This window comes from Protopterus annectens, chromosome 7.part1 (genome assembly GCF_019279795.1).
Source record: "Protopterus annectens isolate FY-2018-M chromosome 7.part1, PAN1.0, whole genome shotgun sequence".
Taxonomy (NCBI): Eukaryota; Metazoa; Chordata; order Ceratodontiformes; family Protopteridae; genus Protopterus; species Protopterus annectens.
Window position 1 is genome coordinate 52,530,609 of NC_056740.1, and position 21,250 is coordinate 52,551,858.

General features: G+C 38.6%; 1 protein-coding gene across 1 annotated transcript in view; it reads left to right on the forward strand.

The window, feature by feature from the left end:
- PODXL2 (podocalyxin like 2) overlaps positions 1 to 21,250 on the forward strand; it is a 784,555-nt gene that overhangs the window by 174,168 nt on the left and 589,137 nt on the right. Inside the window, exon 3 of the mRNA XM_044078468.1 lies at positions 8,245 to 9,017. Within this exon, the coding sequence (XP_043934403.1) occupies positions 8,245 to 9,017 (773 nt within the window). The remainder of the gene's footprint in view (positions 1 to 8,244; positions 9,018 to 21,250) is intronic.

Below are 21,250 nucleotides of genomic sequence, written 5' to 3' on the forward strand. Positions count from 1 at the left end.
GTGATTTGCCAGAAAACCATAAATTTTGCGAAGAGCAGACCAAAAGTATGAGACCAAAATCTGAACATTCTGTAAAAATCTGGAAGGTTGGGAGGTGTGCTCGAATGTGAACCCCAGCTAAGCTCACATAATTACTAAAAACAATGATTTTGCAAGTGGCAAGTCCTTCTTGCCCCCCAGTGTGTACCCTCTGCTACATATATATTACCATCTTGAACATTGGACAGTGTTGGGGAAAAGATAAATCACATAACATAATGTTGATGTTTTACAGCAAAATATCAGAATCACACATTAGAGTGTCAATCACTAGTGCACTGATAACATGCATAACACTCTAGTAAAAGATGTTTCATTTTATATAATTCAGAAAATCACCTGTCCAAAGCATTGTTATATACAGTCAATAATCATGTGAAACTCTCACTAGCCAGTGAAAGTCAGTTCTAGTAGAGAAAATTTATTTCCTGTGGGCCATCCATTTCTTTTATCTTCAGCTTCTACAGAGGTCATATTGTGCATCACTGTCAAGAGGTTTGCCTGCTCAGTTTCTTCCACTTCTATGTATTATTACCTTGAGACCTCTTGTAACTAAGTCATTGCTAACTTTGTATTGGTAAATAGTAGTGCACGATCTGATAAAAAAAGAAACACTTTAAGACTGCTGTAAACTTAACTTTTACTTAAATTTATACCATTTGTATTTATTTATGGTATTCAAAGGCTGCAGTCTCTGCTGCAACATGATGACTGAAAAATTATGATCAATATGTACGCCTCTTTCCTGGAAGCCACAGCTGTTATACCATCTGTTATTTCTTATGTCATAATCCTTGGTTTGCATTTTTTTTCCTCAGCCAAGATTAACTACAGCCCATATGATTTTTCAGTAAACATAGCCCTTTGTGTAAACCCAGTCCGCAGTGCCATTTTCATGGTAAACAGTGCCTTCTTCTCCTTCCAAAATCTCTCTCAGTCACAGACTTATTCTACTAAACCTGTCCGCAGGGGAACTAGGTGCTACACAGTATAAAACACATGGCCCTACATTTCAAGTGTTTTAACATGTACTTCACCAGGTGACAAGATATTATGTTGCTCCTTGACTATATTTCCAAAATCTACCTCATAGTAATCTAGTTGCCTTGCATAACCCTTCAGCTGATCAAACAGAAGTCTCACATCGTGCATAATATTTCTACAAGCAACAGCAACTGCTCTAGGTAAAAGACTTTTAAGAACTGTTTTTCCTTCATCATTACCAGGCCAGTATTCCACCATGTGAATGACTTCACTCTCCATCTCACCACAAGTAATAGGTTCTACAGTTTTATCCAAATCAACCAACATTGTAGCATTTGCACAGCCTTCACACACCAGCATTTGCAATCATGTTGAATAAACATTTTGCTTATTTTTATTAAAGCCTGAAATGTTGTATGGAGTGAGAAGGGGAAACCACTATCTTCCAAACAGCGTACTGATCACAAGGACTTTTAAAGTAGTTTTGGAAGAAGTTCTATGTGCATAAGGAACTTGGTTCTAATATACTGTTTGCCTTTGAGGGACTCTAAATCAATCACTCACATTCTGCATCTGTGCTTGCATTTATTTAAATTTAAAAGGCCCTGCCTAGCCTAAGTTTGGGTTATCCTCTTTAACCCTATCCAGACTTAAAATCACCCATTATCCAGCTGCTGTTAAGCAGGTGTCAAGTTTATTTTTGGTAAACACATAATGTTACTTCATATCAAACATGCAGTTTCATTTCATTTGGACACTCCTTTTCCTTTTGTATTACTCTGGTAATCCTAATACTTCTTATCCTGACCACCAAAGCCTCTGTCTAGCCAAGCACTCACTCCACTCCTCTCCAATTATACAATACTTACCATAATACTAAAAACGGGGGCACCCTGCCATACCACTGCTTAAAAGAGTACAGTTACATGTCTCAGTTAGCCTGCTAAATACACCTACATAATAACAAACTAGTTTTTGTTACTAAATGGAGTTATTGTTATAGGTTCATAGGAAAGCACTATGCTGGCTGCCCTTGTGGGTCAGTTTAAGCCTAGCCAGTTTCCCTTTTTGTGCCCAAAATAACCTACCGCATTTGGTTACAGATTGGCCTTACTCATCCCATGGTTAATACTATAGATAATTGATCCGTACATGGGATAAAGCATTTAAGAGCTACATCTGTACATTAGTAGTACAGAGGGTAGTCCTGGGGTAAATTTTCTGATTCCCATCCATAGATCTAAGTTGCACTTGAAATGGACAGGGATGAACTTTGTTTTATGTGGATGGGGAGTCTATTTCATAGCAGTGGTATCCCCTGCAGAAATGTACCTGTCCCTCCAAACCATTCTGTTCTGCCTGCATAACTTCATGGATTTAGATGCTGCAGACGAGGTTTATATCCCTAGAATGAGTATTTCTGATCACCTTTGATTTACTTATTTACTTTTTTTAATTTTGTAAATATTTTACACTTCCAGACTTCTTAAAGCAGGATGATAAAAATTAATATTGTCAAAGGAGTCAGACTATTGCTTCTTAATGTTATTAATATCAACAATAATGTGAGGAAGAGTAGCTTTTTTTAAGAGGATGCAGCTATTATTCTGATAATAGAATCCTTGCTTAAAGATGAATCCTACATGCTGCACTATATACTAAATAGCTGTTTCTACTTCTCAGACAATTGTCTAGATCCAAGAAATAATGGTAGACTTACTTTTAGCTAAATGCTATCATTAACATCCACTTAATAAGAACACTCTGTGATCTAGTGAAGCCCCTAACTTGTTGCTCTCACAGATTAGCATACACAGTCATAACAATTCTACTTTGATGTTCTGCATCCTTTAGTAGTTTTAAAACAAGGTATTTAAATATATTTGCAAGCATTATAATTCTCAAAATCTAATCCTTATGTAGGATTTCAAGCTTAACTTGTGTAGCTTTTCATCAAAGGGGCTACATATGGTCATTGTCTTCCATCGCTTTACACAGGAATGTAAGAACATATAAGAATATATTCCTCTTCCTGGGTGATTACCCAATGTCAGAGAGAGCTAGTTAGTAGCTTACCTACCCCTGCAAGAACACAATGACTCCTTTCTGCATAAGTTGAAGTCTCATCTCCCAATTCCAATACAATAAAACATGCTAAACACCCACAACCTATACCAACATCACACACTCTTCATGCCGTAGTAAACATTTTATTTTGATCTGACATGATGATTACACTCAAGGGAAGTAACTGGGGTAAGAATACAACATACAAACTACTAAAATAAAAGCGATCCACTACTGTCTCAAAACGGTACTTGAGTATTATTGCATCCAGGTTACTAATCTGTCAAAATTCATGAAAGTAAGGATAATAATATGTTTGTCCACAATAAGTACCGGAATTTTTTCTTTCATTTGCTGTACCTCTCTATGTTATCCCAGATGTTTCCTTTGTTCTCTTTGCCACCTAGTGATTTTTAATATATTCTGTTGCACAGCCTGTTTTTACAATATGGTACACGATATACTAATTTTTCTTCATTTATGAGATTATATTGTACTATTTTAAGTTTAACCTCCTGGACTGGGCCTGAAAATGGTCTTATTAGGGATGTGCTCTACCCCAGTAAACAAACTTAAATAAACTTTAACAAACAGGCCACATAAGTTCCATAAAGCCAAAGTTCATCATAAAAGTTTAATGGATTATTGTCCTGTAATAACCGCTCTTTCATTTAAATGCGTGATATTTTGCTGAATCAAAAGAGACTGCTTTACTGACAGAATTATGTAATATTGATTGCTTTCCACTCAAGGAAGAGATAAACTCCACTGCTGCTCAGTGCCAGTTCCTAACTATCTGCATTCCTTTTTGCAACAGGTTATCTGCATCTCTTCTCACAACAGGTTATTTCTTGTGCAGCAACAGCACAAGTTAAGGGGTGTCAGATACCTATGGCTAAACACTGCCTTCAAACAGCAGCTCAGGATGAGATAAGGTCCTGAGAGTCCTGGAAGTCAAATCCACTAGATAAACAAAAAACAGGATCACTACTAACCATTTAATAGATCAGCTTGCCACAGTTAGTGCCAAAGCTGATTTATCAGAAGGAAGCAAATATTAGTTCCTAGATGACTCAAATTATTTTGGATGGGCATTAAAAAACTAATTAGTAAGATAAGGCCCAATGCAATACTTTTGACGTCTCATTCATTACCACACTAAAAGTCCACATTGCCCCATCTGTTTCTGTACTACACTGTAATCCTTGGATTTTATACTCTGAAGTCATGCCAGGCATACCTGGTATGATTTCACTGAGATACCCAGCAAAATGTTTAAGAATCTTTTAGTAAAATTCCACACTAACAACAAGCTATACCTAACTCATCGCAGCCTTTTTTTCTCAGAATGGCTTCTCCCATACTTGCAGGCCCACTAACTCACATGTATGGTCTCTCTTGCCAGTAAGCACTATCCCTCCTTCCTTTTGACACACCTACACAAGCTCAGTATCCAAATATCCCTCACCCAGAACAGCACAGAACTATTGCTCTATAGCAAGTCTATGCCCTTTAGTAAGGAGTTTTAAAATTATCTACAATGAACTAATAAATGCAGCCTACTTTGGCAAAAACACCATTGTTTTAAGAATGGGTTTAATACCATTACTACCTTATACATTGTTACCTATTCCATGTTTAACAAAAACTGAGAAAAGTCTCCTTGTAGAGATATTAAAAGAACATTTGAAACTGTAATCCACCAGTTTGTTCTTAGACTTAAACAGGCTGGTTTCAAAGAAGATCCAGTAAGAGGGGTTTAGACTTAATTAGGGAACTTAATTTACCAGGTAGCATTCATAGCCACCCATTTCTGACCTGCGGGTCAGTTATTTGATGGAGTACCATAAGGTTTATTGATTTACTCCTTGCTGTTTTTTTATGTTAGTAATGTATCAAATGACCTTCCTAATACCCAATTTGTTATATATGCAGACAAGATTTTGCTTTTAAGATATGGAAAGAGCAGTCATTTAGTTCAAGTTGAACTCCAAAAAGCCTTCATCCTGGTCAGCAGTTGGTTAGATGGCCATCAACACGCATAACAAATGAACACAAAATGATTTGATACAACCTAGAGACTTAAAAACAATCCTACTATAAAAATCTAAACTAAAAAAAAAAAAATTATCAAGCAGCACCTATAAATATACCTGTCCATCTTCCTGGATCCCACGTTTATTATTTGCATTTCACACAGACTAGTTTCTTATTCATCAAAGCAAGGAAAGCCATAGGATCAACCTTACAATACCAAAGCTTGAGTTTGCATCCCCTAACTGCTCTAAATCCTGAAAGCAGTATTCATACTTTACTAGCTACACTTGATAAAATGTGTCACATCATATTCTTTCCCCCATTGAAAGAACATCATTGCTTCACTTTCTCTCTTCCTGTCTCTCACTCTCTCTCTCTCCCTCTCTCTCTCTCTCTCTCTAAAGCTCATTAGATACAAAGTAACTACTCAAGTTATTTTTTTGCCTCATCTCGTTGACATTTAAATTTCCACATTTGAAATATTGCCCTCTCCTGGAAAACTGTTGTAGACAAATAAAACTCCTTATTCCCTAAGGAGCAGTAATGAAGATGCACTCACCATGACTAAGACTTTTTTGGGCCAGATACTTTGAAAAATGCGGCTCCAGAGATTATTTGCTTCTGGAATTAGTAAACCTGGAATAATAAATTATAATTTTTTTCTAGTCCTCTGCTAAGCATCAGCTTTCCTTCCCAGTCATGTTAACGGGCCATTCTTTCCCTCTTGGCTGCCAGGAGCAAGGGTTGGGCTATATTCAGAGTGACCATCAGATTGTAAATGGACATTTATTTCTGCTTAAGGTCCTAATCTCCTAAATACTGATTACAAGCTTGCCCTGGGGAGGCTTTGCATGGGTTACATGGGGCACTGTGAGGCAAATGTCTCCATCTCCATTGTGATATGACTACCTGGGGGCCTTACCTTCCTGGTGCATGAAATAAAACACTACAAGGCTGTGACTCACATCTGTGGTGACACATTACCTCCCTGTAGTCCATCCCTACTACTGACTGGTGTACACTGCATGATCTATGGTATAACAACTTGCAAAAGATGGTTGTACACCCCTCAGCATTTTCTACATTCTTCACCTTGGGGGGAAGTGAGTGGGAATAACACCTTAACTCCTCAATCTGCACTCATCATCTCCTGAGTTGTAGTCAGGACTTCATTCTTCTATACTACAGAACTGACAGTAATAAATTAAGAGGTTACAGACCTTGTAAGCAGACATTAGAACAGTTTTCCAAAAACTGACAAGTAAAATTTCCAAAATTCGTAAAAAGACAACAGGCAACATGACTGGAATAACTGCTCACAATTTTTTTATTAAGCGCTTTTCATCTAAAACATATGGTTGAACTTCATCAGATAAAAAAGGCAATTACTATACTAGTTTTAATAAGGCTGAAAAAAGTCAGTTGATTACCCAACCCATCGACAATTTAAAGAGACAATACTTTAAAATCATAGTAAAATAATGAAAAAAGTTTTTACTTTTCTTGTAGTTACTTTAAACCTGAGCAGAAGCAATATCATCTTAAAATACATGTAAATATATATCTATATAATAATCACATATTATATAATAACAATAACAATAACCAATTCATCTTAAAAAGCTTTTCAATTTTAAACAGCATGTTATAGAGCACATGTCGTTCAAACCTGGAAAATTATATGCATTTAGGCAGATTTGCCATAGGAGCTCTAGTTTTTTCTAATTCCACGGTAAATGGACCACTCCTTGGATTAATTTCTACTTGGTCCAATATCCAAAATTTGAATGTATGTTCTGGATAACAGTCAATGTGGCTCTTTTGGAAGTGGCCAACTGCTGCTGCTTTCTAAGCATGGAATGACTACATCACTTTGTGTTCTTCAGTCATCATACCCCTTAGGTCTGCTGCTGTCCACAGCAGCCATGGCTTGACACTGCATCTTTGATTGCAGCCAGCCCTTGCTATTTGGTATACCCTGTCTATAAGATTTATATTTGATGGTTTACCCAGAATTTGCTTCATCTGGCCTTCCAAGAATAACACTGAATTGTTCCCTCCACTTTCTTCTGGTAAACTGATTGTGTACATCATTTTATTTTCTGTGAAGCCACATTCTCACTGCAGGCTGCACATGGACTTCTGTCTTCTTTATTGTTCAGGTTGCTTCACTGATGTGTCGGTGATTTTTGACCATTCTCCAAATAGTGGCTTAGAATGGCTGCATCTTCACTTTTATTTGATCAACCTACAACTAATCTCACACACAGACTGGCCATGTCTTCTGTGATGCTGTGGATTTAATTTTAGTTTGGACTTTGTCCATTTTGGTCATGATTTGGATCCACCATACCCAAACCAGTCCAAACAATGGTTCAAACCTTTTTATTCTTTAGACTTTCTTATAAAAAAAGTGGAGAAAATAAATAACATAATCCATCTGACTGCACACAACAGGCACCCGCAGCACACATATGCATAATTTTAACAGTGGTTTTAATACCTGGATATTATAGTTAATACAGATAAACACACAGTAAAGCAGTATTAACAGCTCTGTGGTGAGGAATGTTGCACCTCTTGCATCCTTCACACATCCGTGCATTCCAGAGCATTTTCTGAAAAATCACCTTAAAAAGCATAATATAAACAGGGCTTTTCTACTACAGAACATCCTAGATTAACAATCTTAATTGTCCTTTTATTAATAGACCCTTGTTTTTTTTTCTAATTCTGCCTATTATAAGCTGGTAAGTCGCTTAGTTAAAAAGTTAGACACAAGAAAGGTTTGGGTGCCATAAGGTGCTATGGGTGTTAACTGGAAGTATACAAAAAAGGTGCTATAGGCTTGAATGAGATATAACAGATCTCTTGAGTTTCAGTTAGTGTGTGATGGTATGACAGTGTTACCAGTTGGACATATAATGCTGTCTATATTGTTTTAGCAGTACATCAACAATTGTTTGTTACCTCTGTAATTTAGGCAGATAACTCTTTTTTTTTCATATTTCATTTTCTAAAATATGATTGTATCTGGAATGTCCTTGCCATGACATGCACGTCACTTTTCTAGTTTTTGAAATGATAATGATATGACTATTTTTCACTTTATTGCAGACTATGTTTATTCTACATCAGGACCGTTGCCAGTAGTATACTTAACACAGCCTGCTAAAGAAGTGCGGACAACAACTACGTCGTGGCTGCAAACATCACCTGCACCATCTTCTGCACTACAGGAAGATCAGATGGACAGTGGCAGTAACCAGACTAAGCCAACAAAAAGCAGTTTACCGGATGCAGTAATGTTTTTTCCATCTTCAGAGCCCAAGCAGCAGCATGAGAAAGCATTTACAGTTTTTATTTCACCAACTGATGATTGGTCTGATTTTGAGAGAGGAAGTGATCAGCCTACAAGTCGAGACAGTGAACATTCTTTCTCAGAAAAAGAACACCAAACATCTGTGCTAAAGGAGGAAGAGAGTGATGACTTTGGAAGCGGAATGGATTCAGTTTTCTCAAAGTTATTTACTACTCTGACAGTAGCTGGTCATGGGGCAAGAAAAACCACTGAACAAACTTCTTTGACTACATCTGTTACATTAGGAATTAATAAAATGAAGAGCAGCACCACAGATGATGTTCCACTACACACACAATCCAGTGGACTAATTGATGAGGACACAGATGCCACTGAAAGCTCATTGATGCCTTGGCCTCAGGGTCTGCCCACTATTTATTGGAAAGCAACAGCTTTGGTAACCCAGATTCCATACCAGAATGCTCAGCATGAAACAACATCTACAGCAGTAGTAAACCATTATGTCCCTGGAGTAGCAGAACCTTCCAAGAATGAAATAATGATTGAGGGGCATCAAGGCTTTGCACAGGTATGTATCAGGTAAACACTGATAGGACTGCAGTAGTACCAAGAGGAAATAATATATGTCAATAACTGTTCATTATTAATTCACTTCTGGAAAGTCCAATTGGATGTCAACAGCCATCCTGGCAATGGGTGACCTGTAGTTACAGCAAACTTGCAGACCTCAATTTTGATAGAGTCAGCAGGTAGCAAGCTTCCTTGCCATAATGGTTGACAGATGCATAATTTCTGCAGAAGGGGTTCCAGAATGTGGGCTTTATCTTTTATCTGAAATGAACAGCATTTGTAAGGCATGTTTTATTTGCCTTATGATGGCACCCTACTACTGGGTTATAGTGATTTTACCAGCAGATAAACACAATTCTCTTTGTTGCATCAGTACAGTACAACCCTCCATTTCGTCATGAACTCCATCCTTTTTTATGCTGCCATGGTGATACTTCATATATTCTGTTATTACTTGTCCCCATTGAACTTTAATAGTACTTTAGACATGTTTTTCCATTCCAGGGATGTCCTCTCCTGTATGACACTACCCTCTTTACTCTACCTATCTGTCAACCATTACAGTAGAGGCACATGTTGCCTGCTATGCTCACTGACAATGAAGTCTTTCAGCTTTCTTGAGTCAGTTGTTCCAAACAAAGTTCAATGTAAATTAAATAGTGTGTGGATGAAGGAATATTATGAAGGAAATTTAGAGAAAGAAACTGTTCATGGCTACATTCCCTCCAGAGATAAAATACCCATACAGTTTCCTAATTGCTCTTTATTCATACAGTTAACATATTCTTTGTCTTCATTCCTAGGTTATAGTGTTTTGAAGATTAAATACTTTATGCATATTAGGAAAATGAGAAAACCATCTGTATGTTTCTTTTTTCTCTAACATCTAATTACATGTCCTACATGTCCACTGTGTTACTTTACTTGCAGGCTGCCTTTGTATTTTCACTTTCTCTTATTCTTTTTAAATGGATATTGTATTAAGGTTAAAACATTTAAATTATACAATTCTTCCTCTAAAACGTGCACGCTGATTGGCCAGCCCAACCAGCATGCCCGTTGTAAATCCCTCAATATACTAACGGAAAAAGGTCCGGTCGCCTGGACTTTTTCCGTTAGTATAAAACACTGTCTCGCTATGTTAAAAGAGTTTAACATAGTGACACAGGTTTAAAAAAAGCAACGCAGATCTCCGTTGCTTTTTTTAAAGCTGTCTCGCTATGTTAAACTCCTTTAACATAGCGACACAGTGTGTAAAAAGCAACGGAGATCTTGCGATCTCCGTTGATTTTTTTTTTAAACCTGGCTCGCTATATTAAATGGGTTTAACATAGCGAGACTGCTTTAAAATAAGTAACGGAGATCTCCGTTGCTTATTTTAAAGCTGTCTCGCTATGTTAAATCCATTTAACATAGTGAAGCAGTAAAAAGCAACAGAGATCTTGCTTTCTCTGTTGCTTTTGCCCACAGCTCTGATGTACTGCGTAAGCATGCGCAGTACATCAGAACTGCCGCGGAATACCAGACAGCTGCGGAAGGGCAGCAAAGAGGCATTATACAATGCCATTATTTAAGAAAAGTAATTATTTCTTTTCTTAAATAATGTCATTGTATAATAGCAATAACCCACTTCTGGGTGTGGGTAATGCGGGATTTAACCACGGTTGTCTTTGTTTGGTCCCTCGGGCTTCGCCCTCGGGACCAAACCACGCCAACCGTGGTTAAATCTCGCATTACCCACACCCAGGCGTGGGTTATTGCTATATTCAAGTAGGGTCGTGATTAGAAATATTGCACCAGAAAAATAAACATTTTTTTCACTTAGTGTACTTGAATACTTATTGGAAGCAAATATATATAATGTGCCTTCTGTGCAGAGTCTGAATGCCCTTCTTGTGCTTGCATGAATTGCTTTTGGGTGCTCTGGTTTCCTCCTACATTCCAAAGATATGCATTAGGTGGATTGGGCACTCTAAATTGGCCATAGGTGTGAGTAGGCATGAGAGTGTGTGGCATGGAAGAACTACCGCTACAGGGCTCCCACCCCGGAGGCGTAAACCTTGGCTCTAGATGATTGTCACTGTTGAAGTGACACCCCAACCCCATGTGCAAAAATGGGAAAAAGGATTGTGGAGGGATCGATATATAATGATAAAAAATCTGAGGGAAGGAATAGAGCTTGGAGAGCATGTCATGTTTAATACTGCACCCTCAGTTTTTTTTTTTAAATACAAAATATTTAGCGTGCATTAGATACAATATTTAATAACAGTAAAAGCTAGGACTGCGAGTCAGAAATATGGTGGGTGCAGTCCTCTGTGTACATATCATGAGTGATGAGGCCCAGAGATCTTAAAAATTAATTTTGTGTAAAAGAAGTGCAAAGTCAGCAAGTCATCAAATATCCTTATTATGGCCAGAGCAGGACAGTGAAAAGAGCACATTACCCCGAGTAGCAGCTGTAGTATGCAGTTAGAAACATTAATGGACATGGTTCTTGTACTCAACTTTATGCAGCCCAGCAACCTCATGCTGTCTGAGTAAGAGTAAGATGGAAGATGCATTTAGCAGCTTTGAAGAGACAGTACAGGATAGCTTCAATTATTTTTTGACCAAATTAAAGGGGGAAATGGGAGTACACAAAACATAAGAATGGTGAAGCAAACAGGGGGAAGAACATAAGGATAAATACTGAAGAGTGAACAGGGTGGTGGTGCGGGAGGAAGGGTAACATTTTTATTGGAACAAGTGCCCATTTTATTTATTTATTTATTTATCTATGTATTTATTTATGTATGTATGTATGTATGTATAAAACAATGTTCAAAAAATGCACAAAACTTTCAAAATCCAATCCGACCATAAGCTAATCACTCTTGATATCCACATCCCGCCCCCACCCCCCATTAAGGAAACCACGGTAAAAAATTTCTCCAAAGCCAACGCCATGCTTCTTAAGACAGAAGTGGTGAACTTCATGACACGCATGCAGACAATACAGTTACAACTGCTGAATCCTACAGTAATGCACTCTATAAGCACTTACACAAGTGCATGGATCGTGCTATCCCAAATAGAACCAAGACACTATCCTCCAAAAAAGGAAGCCAATCTGGTAGTCCCCTGCCATAAACAAACTGTACAACAGAAGGAAGAAACTGTTGCAAAAGAGAGTAAAATCCCATGAGTAGAGGAGCTCCCTGGTCAGCCTCAGTAAGAAGCTGGAATCCCTTATACGATCCTCCAAAGCTAGCTACGAAAACAAAATTGCCACTAATTCTAAGGACAACCACAAAGCATTCTATAGTTATGTCAAGATTCTCAATGGCAACACCCGTATCTGCTCTGAGTTACAGCACAACGGCACGAAAATTACAGAACCAACTGATATTGCCAACATCCTGGCAGATAGGTTAATTGCTAACTTTACCCCCCCCTCACCCCCTAAAGGGCCCATATCTATACAGGAAGAATTCAGAGTCCCTGTAATCACAACTACGCAGGTAAAAGCTGCACTCTCTAAAGCCAAAAACACAGCATCCATGGGGCCGGACAACATCCCAGGCTGCGTTTTACACGAACTTCAGAACGAACTGGCTCCCCACCTAAGCACCATGTTCAATAATAGCCTTGCATCAGGCTTTGTGCCCACTGAATGGCGCACAGCAACAGTTATCCCACTCCACAAAGTGGGAGCCACCACTGATACCAGCAACTATCACCCTATTAGCCTGACAAGCCTGGTCTGCAAGGCCAAGGAACATATCATCATGGAACTCATAAACAAAGACATTGGTAACCTCCAAACTCTGGATCCCACCCAGTTCGGGTTTGTGAAAGACATATCATGCCTCCTGAACCTGATCGACTTCTTTAAGGCAGTCACCAAAGTCGTAGATGAGGGTAAGGTGGTTCACACAGCCTATCTTGACCTCGCCAAGGCTTTTGACACCATCCCCCATTCTGGAATTATAGCTAAATTCACTAAACTAGGTATAAATCTCTACGTCACAAGATGGGTTGCCAACTGGCTCACTGTCAGAACCCACACTGTAAAAGTTGCAGACTCCAAATCTGACCTCAAACCAGTGACAAGTGGAGTACCACAGGGTTCAGTCCTGGGACGTCTCCTGTTTGGTATCTACTTCTCTGAAGTACAGGCTAACACAGAAGGCCTCTGGCTAACGAAGTTCGCAGATGACTGCAAACTAGAAGCCATAGTCAAATCCCCAAATGATGTGGACATCCTACAGAAGGGCCTCGCTGAGACAGATGCCTGGTGTCAGAGCCATGGCCTCAAGCTCAATGCCAAAAAGTGCAGTGTCATCCCCTTTGGTAAAAACTCTGTACCCATGAACTACCACATAGGCAGCAATCTACTTAACACCGGATGTGTGATAAGAGACCTTAGGACTCAGGTGGACTGCAGTCTCTCCTTTGATAGTCACATCACCACAGTAGTCAGGAAGTCCTTCTACGTGGCACACCTCATCATAAAAGGGTTCTCATCCAGGAAAAAAGAGGTCATTGTTCCCCTCTACTCGACACTCAGACCCATTATAGAGTACAATGCCCGTTTTGGAATGTACCTCACAAGATATCTGCAGCAGCTGGAAAAGCCACAGAAGTACCACACAAAGAGGATTACTGGCCTCAAACAAATGCCCTACATTGACTGTATAAAAAAACTCCATCTTTACTCCATAGCATATCACCTACTCTGAGGTGATCTCTGCCTAACATATAAAGCTATGTCAAACCCAGAGCTGTTGGACATGCTACACCTAATAAAACCTCAATCCCTCCGAACTACACGCTCTAGGGACCTAAACCTTGTCACCACAATAAACAGGACATGCTGGAGGGATAGATTCCTGTCCCAGAGACTTCCCATACTCTGGAACAGGCTACCCATCTATGTCAAGCAAAGTTCTTCATTAGCACTCTTCAAGAAAAATCTTGATGAGTGGATGGGAAATAAGAAATACACCCCGAGGATCACTTCTGTGTCTCTGCTCAACAGTGGCACACGAAAATAACTTTCTTGGGTGGTGTAAGCCAGGGAACCTTCTTGGCTAGGCTTACGTAGGCCCTTGGGCCGATAGCCTAGTACCTACCTATGAACCTATGAACCTATAATAGCATTGCATGTACTCAGAACATACAAATCAAACAAAAGAACAGCAACCCAAAGGAATGCAGTCAACAATGCATTTTAATATAGTACAACACCAAGTGACAATTGCAAACCAGGTTTCACTGAAAAGAGCTTCAGGGCATGAAAACAAGAAGGAAGCACTAACAACTTAAATAGTAACTCTCATGGTAAAATAATTTACAAAAATACAAATTACAACACATAGTATAAAATATACATAAGTAACACCATAGATATTTTAACTTATGTCTTACTCAATTAATATACACATTAAATATTTATACATACAAAACATACCACCACCAAGTGGTAAAAACAAATTATAACATTTAATTCTGTTCCCTAAAGATTCATGATAAATATCAGTTATAGAAATTCATTCAACCTCTGTGGAAATATGGCCCCCAAAATGATAATCCGCCTCCTCTCATTGTGATATAGAATCTGCTTATTGTCCACTTTATATCCTCAATGCACCCCTATAAATAGCTAAAAAAGTATAAGACACTTGTGGATGTTTAATCCTATGTTTTACAAGAGCACTTCTGGTATATCCACACCTTAAATCACCAATGTAAAGTGAAGTTCATTGCTGAAATTGTCAGGTGGTTTGTCCATCATAAAAGCCCTGCAGTTGCACTGAACCAAGTAAATCACAAACTTAGTTACACATGTAAAAAAATTCTAATATCATAAATACACTGTGCGTTACTTGATAAAAAAGTTTTACACCAGATTATAGCACCAGGTTGTTATTTGACAGTAGACCAGGCATTAGATTGCCTGATATCTGACTAATTGTATGTTGGAAGGTAAAAAGAAAGCACCATCATTTGTAATTGAGGTGTATAATATTAGTCCTGGGGATGTTATTCCAGTTGGATTGGATAATAAGGTATATATACAAAATATCAGGGAGACTGTAAATGATTTAATAAGACTGGCTAAATTTAAGGTGTATAATGTGACCCTGACCTTGGGAGCAGAGAGATAAAGTCATGACTTTACTTCAGATAAGCCATGTTTGACTGAAATTAAGGTGCTAGCTGCTGCCTGGGTTCTTATGTTGTAGTATGGGGAGCAGTTAAACAGAGTCAAGGAAGCTGCTTAGCTTAAGTAAGATATTTTTTGTTTTTAAATGAAAGATTTTGTTGTAGAGCAACTTTAATGTAGATGTTTTGACAGAGAAGGTAACGGGACAGGGATAATTGAGAATGGGTACAACATTATTGACGGAAGAGATGGAGCGGGGTATGTATGTTAGCTTGAATTAAAGTTGAGTCTAGTGAGTTTGTTAAGGAGTTGAATAAGACCAAGGTCTGCAAGGACTTTGTTTGCGTAAGAGTTGAAGTGGGTTGAGGAGGTTTATGTTAAAGTCAGTTAGGATTACTGTAGGGTTGTTCTTTCTTATATGATTAGGTTTTCTGCACGTATAAATTGAAATTTGTTTGCTGGGTTGTGCAGGGAGGTAGGTTGTGGTCTTTTAAGGTTTTCACATTACTCTTATTGATATTGATACAATTAGCCAGTTGGGATCATGTTCATTTGTGACTTTTGTTTGGTTGGTTGTGAATGGATATTAGAATGGTGGATTTGAATATTAACATAGCGTCTTCTCTTGTCCTTCTACCTGGCCTGAGGTTGTAATTGAGTTATAACCTGGAAAGAACTGGTTAAAAAGGGAGTCGTTTCTTCCATCTAGCATTTTTTTATACCTAGTATGTCTAAATTGTGTCAGTGAAGGAATGTGGCTAATTACCCTATTTTGTTACTGATGCTACCTGCATTCATAAAAAAAGTGTGGAAAAGAGGAGGTGGGGCTTGACTGTACTGGACATTGCTGCTTAGAAGAAATAGAGATCTGACTGGTTATCAGTGATGAAGTCATTTGGGTTTGTTGAGGAAATTATGTTTAAGAAAAGCTTTCTATTTGCAGGAGATGCAGTGCATCTTTGGAGGTGGGCAGGATCTAGCAGGGAAAGGAGAGAAGACAAGACTGATATTGGCTAGACAGGGGTGTGAAGTCAGTGTTGAAAGGTTTTTGGTAGGTATGTACTATGTTATAGATGCAGGTATAGAGGTGAGTGTGAGGAGTGTCTGAGTAGTTACTATCAGTGGACTATTGGACTGGATGTATATAAATCGAAGACGCAAAAAATTGAGGCTGTTAGTGTGGAGAGAAATAGTATGCATTTAATAGTAAAGAGTATATGGTAATGGCAGTGAGGGATAGGAGTAAAATGACGAAGAAGGTGACAGTATTGCTATTTATTGCATTATGTAGAAAATGTAAGTTGAAAGGAAATAGTATAAGCAATTGAATAGTTATATAGGTCAAAGGTGTTTATGTTTGAATATAGAATGCTCATAGGTTTACAGATTCATACTAAGTTGTTGATTCAGATGACCATTCGTAGCCTAGCCAACAATTCCACCAGTTTACCAAGACCACCCCCAACTTAGTATCAACTCCTTTTCATAAGGGCTAGCGGGGCTTGACCAGGGGTATACTTATGATTGCCCATCCAGTTGTCCAGGTTATGCTTGAAAATGGCCATGGAGCTACTTTGTTTTACGTCTTAAGGGAACTCTGTTCCATAAAAGAGGTATTTTCTGTGAAAGGTGCCTATCCCACCAACAGGTCCTATTTATGGTTCAGTGGTAGTTTAGGTCTCTGGCGTGGGTATTTAGGGTGGAATTAGTTTTGTGGATGTGTAAGAGGTTACATGGGACTGGATCTTTTAAGGATGTGTAGTTAAGACAGAAATCTCCTGCCAATAGCCAGTGGGAAACAGAAAAGAGAGAGAGAGTTTTAGGCAGTCAGGGTAACTCAAGGAAGACAGGTCTTTGATTTTTTTGGTAAAGAAACACTGCAGTCTCTCTTGAGCTAGGTCATATGCCTAGCAGTGTACATACCAAAAGAGGCATTACATTCTATTATTGGTCTGATAAGGGAGGAGTAGAGGGGAGAAATTTACTTCCTGGAAACTAGAAGATATGCCTGTGGTGATTCATTTGGCTATATAAAAGGATTTCCTAAAAACACTGGTCACACGGTAGTCAAAGGATAGCTCATTGTCAGTGAGGGTGCCCAGCTCCCTAATGATTATGTTGATTTTAGGGGAATATCACCTAAGTGATAAGAACAGGAACACCCATGCTTGCCAAAGGGCATGATACTGCATTTGTTGGCATTTAGTTTGAGCCTGTAATCTAAGCACCATCTGTTAGCATGAGTTAGACTTTCCTAGAGAATATGGGTATTCATGAAAGCTTTGGGTTTGCTGTCATTGAGACACTTTGTCAGCTTTAGGCCTTTAGTGATTGCATTAATGTCAAAGGAGCAGATACCAAAGAAAAGTAGTCTTAGGACTGATCACTGAGGCACACCACTGGTAACTATTCTTTTAGTTGAGAGTGAGTCTCTAACACTAACAATCTGGGTTCTGTCAGTGAGCCAGTTTGATATCTGCTGGATAACATGGGTTTACTTTTATTTTGGTTCAGCTTATCATTGATTCCCATGAGTGGATTGTTATCAATGCTTTGGCCAAGTCCAGGTATATTTAGTTATTTATTTGTTGTTTGTTTGTTTGTTTACCAGGAAGGTCCACTGGGCCAACAGATACCCATTTTCAGTGGAGGCCCGTGGAGAAAAGCTCTACAGTGATTTATAATACATACATTTGAATAGCAAACATTAACAACAATGATTTATACAATGCATACATTTGAATAGCAAACATCAACAACAGCACACTACAACAACAAGTTTCACAGTACACATAGTTTTTAGCAAAGTCTAATAGTATTTTTTTTTGGTACTAAAGGATGGAGTAGGATGGAGTGTACCATGTGAATTGATGTAACTGAGTCTAATGCCTTAGAGACTTGTTCAAAAAAGTTCACCAGGTTTAGAGAGGCAGTCTCTGCCTTTAGCAAGCCCAAACTGAATCAGGTTCAGGATTTAAAAACCGTCTATGCCCTTTGTTTATGAAGTCCATAATAATATGCTCCATTGTCTTACAGATAAGTTTGGTGAGGCTGATAGGCATATAGTTTCCCAGGTCAGACGCATTCCTGTTTATGGAGTGGCTTGACTACTGCAGTCATCCAGTGGAGAGTTTGAAATTGAATAGATTAATAAGAAATCAGTCCGGTAGTTTAAATGGGATTGGTACCATATATGTTTGCTGTACAGATGCAGACTATTGTTATTGAAGGGATAAGAAATAATGTGGAATAAACGTTAAGAGTTATATGGTGTAATTACTGAGTAGGGTGAGCTTAGCAGTAAACTAATTATAGATTAAAGTCTGTGGAGTAGACAATTATAGTAGATCAGAATACTGGAAATGGAATAGATTGAATGTGATGGTGTTTGGTGGTTCCATTAGAAGGAGTGGTTAATTGGGGTGTGAACAAGCATGGTAAGAACACTGTCAGTAGTATGGGGGGGTGGAGTGGCTAGGGATTGGGGTCGGGTAAGTGAAGCAGGCCACACGCCCCACGTCAGCAGGACACAATCATTCTGTGCATGCATAACCCAGCAGCCACCAAGACAACACAGCTGTGAAACAGGTTGGAGAAGGACTATGATTACTTATATAACTTTATCTGTAGGATAGAAATAACTAAATGATATAGCAGTGCCATACTAGTTCGTAATTGGGATGCATTTATGATAATTTTTGTTTTAGTAATTTTGCTATCTGTCTTTCTAAATGTATTTCACAAGACTCAAACAAACAGCGATAGTTTGTTCCCTGCAGATTCACTATAGATCTAAGCAACCATACAGCAGTGTGAAGCTTGTTACCGTTACACAGACAGATCACAGGAGAACAAAGATAAACTGCCTTATGAGGATAGGCACACATCTCGAGTTTGAAAACTCACAAATTGATAACTGACTTGTTTGTGTGAGTGTACAACAGCATGCTGTTGTATCTAGCTGTACATTTCACATGGAAACCAAATGAAACTTTTTAGCTGCTTTAGTATCCTGTCAATTAAGCTATCCATGTGAGGAGTAAAACTAAGATTTTGAATACATTTCGTAGTGATTTTGGTGTGTAGTCTGTTGAATGCTTCCATCATATGGGTCAGTAATGCTTAAATCTGGATTATCAGTGTAGCACCATGTTCTGATAATTTGCTTGATACACCTGTATATTCACACTGCATTACTGAGATTCTGTATCAGTGTACTTCCTGCTAAAACTACTTTGAGCTTACATGCACACTTTCTTAGGTTTACTATTGTTTGTGCAAACTACATTCTGTCGGCAGCAGTGTGCTGAACATTAGAATGTCAAGCGCACAAACAATAGCTGACGAGATAGTCGAAGACACTTATGCGAATGCACTACTGCATTCGCATAAGTGTAATTCGGCTACCTGCACTGAGATCGCTGTACAGTGGGGATTGGAAATTCATCCATATCCCCGCCATAGTGCAATCTCGGAGTTAGAATATATAAGTAGGGGGTGTGGAGGTGCAGGGGGATTTGCCCCCCTGCCAAACCATGATATGTCGTATAGCAGTCTGATTTACATCAGCTCCTATATGGTTATCACGTGCTGGTTTCAACAACAATGTCGAATCAAATGTGTCGGGCATTTTTTTCGACATTGTCACCGCTTGTTTTGTACATTTTTGGTGTTAATATTCATTAATTCGAACGGCAAGTGTTTTGCCGTTCGAAGAAACAATAGTAAACCACTTTCTTACTATTACTCTGCTCTTGTATTTCCACTGTATTCTCTTGCTTTGAATTACTCTGGTCCTTCCTTCAACTCTTTTTGTATAAGTACTAACTTTACTGCCTCAATATAGTTTTACAGCTTAGTAGAGTTTTTTTCTTTCTTTCATTTCAGAGCCTGCGGTCACTACATCTGACCTCGATATTGCAGAAGCTCTGCCATAAGACTCTAAACCTACAAGTTTACTGAGAATTTTGTTAATGTTTAATGTAAGCATATTTATCATGAAGAACCTTGCTGAGTATTAACTTAAATCAGTTAAATACATGCCTGCTCTGTGATTGCCATTCTCTGTGAAACAGTCCTTGCACTCTACTGACCTCTTCCTAAGTTGGCCACTGTCCCCTTTTGCTTGACTGGTAGACTGTACTTGATATGCCAGTTATTTAGTCTCAGGAAATAACAGACAACCTGTTTTACTTGGATCTCTTTGTTAATTGCTCTGTTCTGTCTATAAACTGATTGACCTCAGTTATAAATTGACCTGCCTCAGTCCTTATAAATAGTTCGGTCTAGGAATCCCATGTTCCCTCTCTATGGAAAGTCACCCATTATCCCTCAATACAAAGGAGGAAATTCAGCAGACATTAATAATTTTAGACCTATAGCAATCTTGTCTCCCCTTGCCAAAATACTTGAAAAATGTATTCAAAAACAATTGCTAGACTATCTCCTGCAGGAAGAACTTTTATCCCTTACACAACATGGCTTCCTTCCTTCCCACAGTACAAACACTGCCCTTCTAACCTATATAGATACTATCAATAAAGCTAGAGATAATGGAAAACTAGTCTCTTCCTTATTTCTGGACTTGTCTAAAGTCTTCAACACAGTTTGTCATAGCAAACTTCTACTTCAAATGTCGTCACTAGATCTCTCTCAGCTCACCCTTCTGTGGTTCAAAGCTACCTGTCTAATAGGTATCAGTCAGTAAAGTGGCACTCCATGCTCTGTCCTTACCTCCCACTTACCACCAGTGTACCAAAAAGCTCTATCCTTGGTCCTTTCCTCTTTAATATTTTCACCAACAACCTCTATACTTCCACACAACAGGTCATCCTAATACAATACGCAGATGATTCCACTCTCATTTGCACATCTGACAACATTGTACACCTCCAGAAAATTACTAGGGAAGCTCTAACAGCCATTGAAACATGGCTTCATAACTCACAACTTATGCTCACCCCAAAAAAGACCAAACTACTACTTTTTCCCCAAATCCCTCTCTTATGAAAAAACAAAATTTAAAGTCCTCTCTCTTGATAATACAATCATTGAAGTCACTTCTCATAGCAAACTATTAG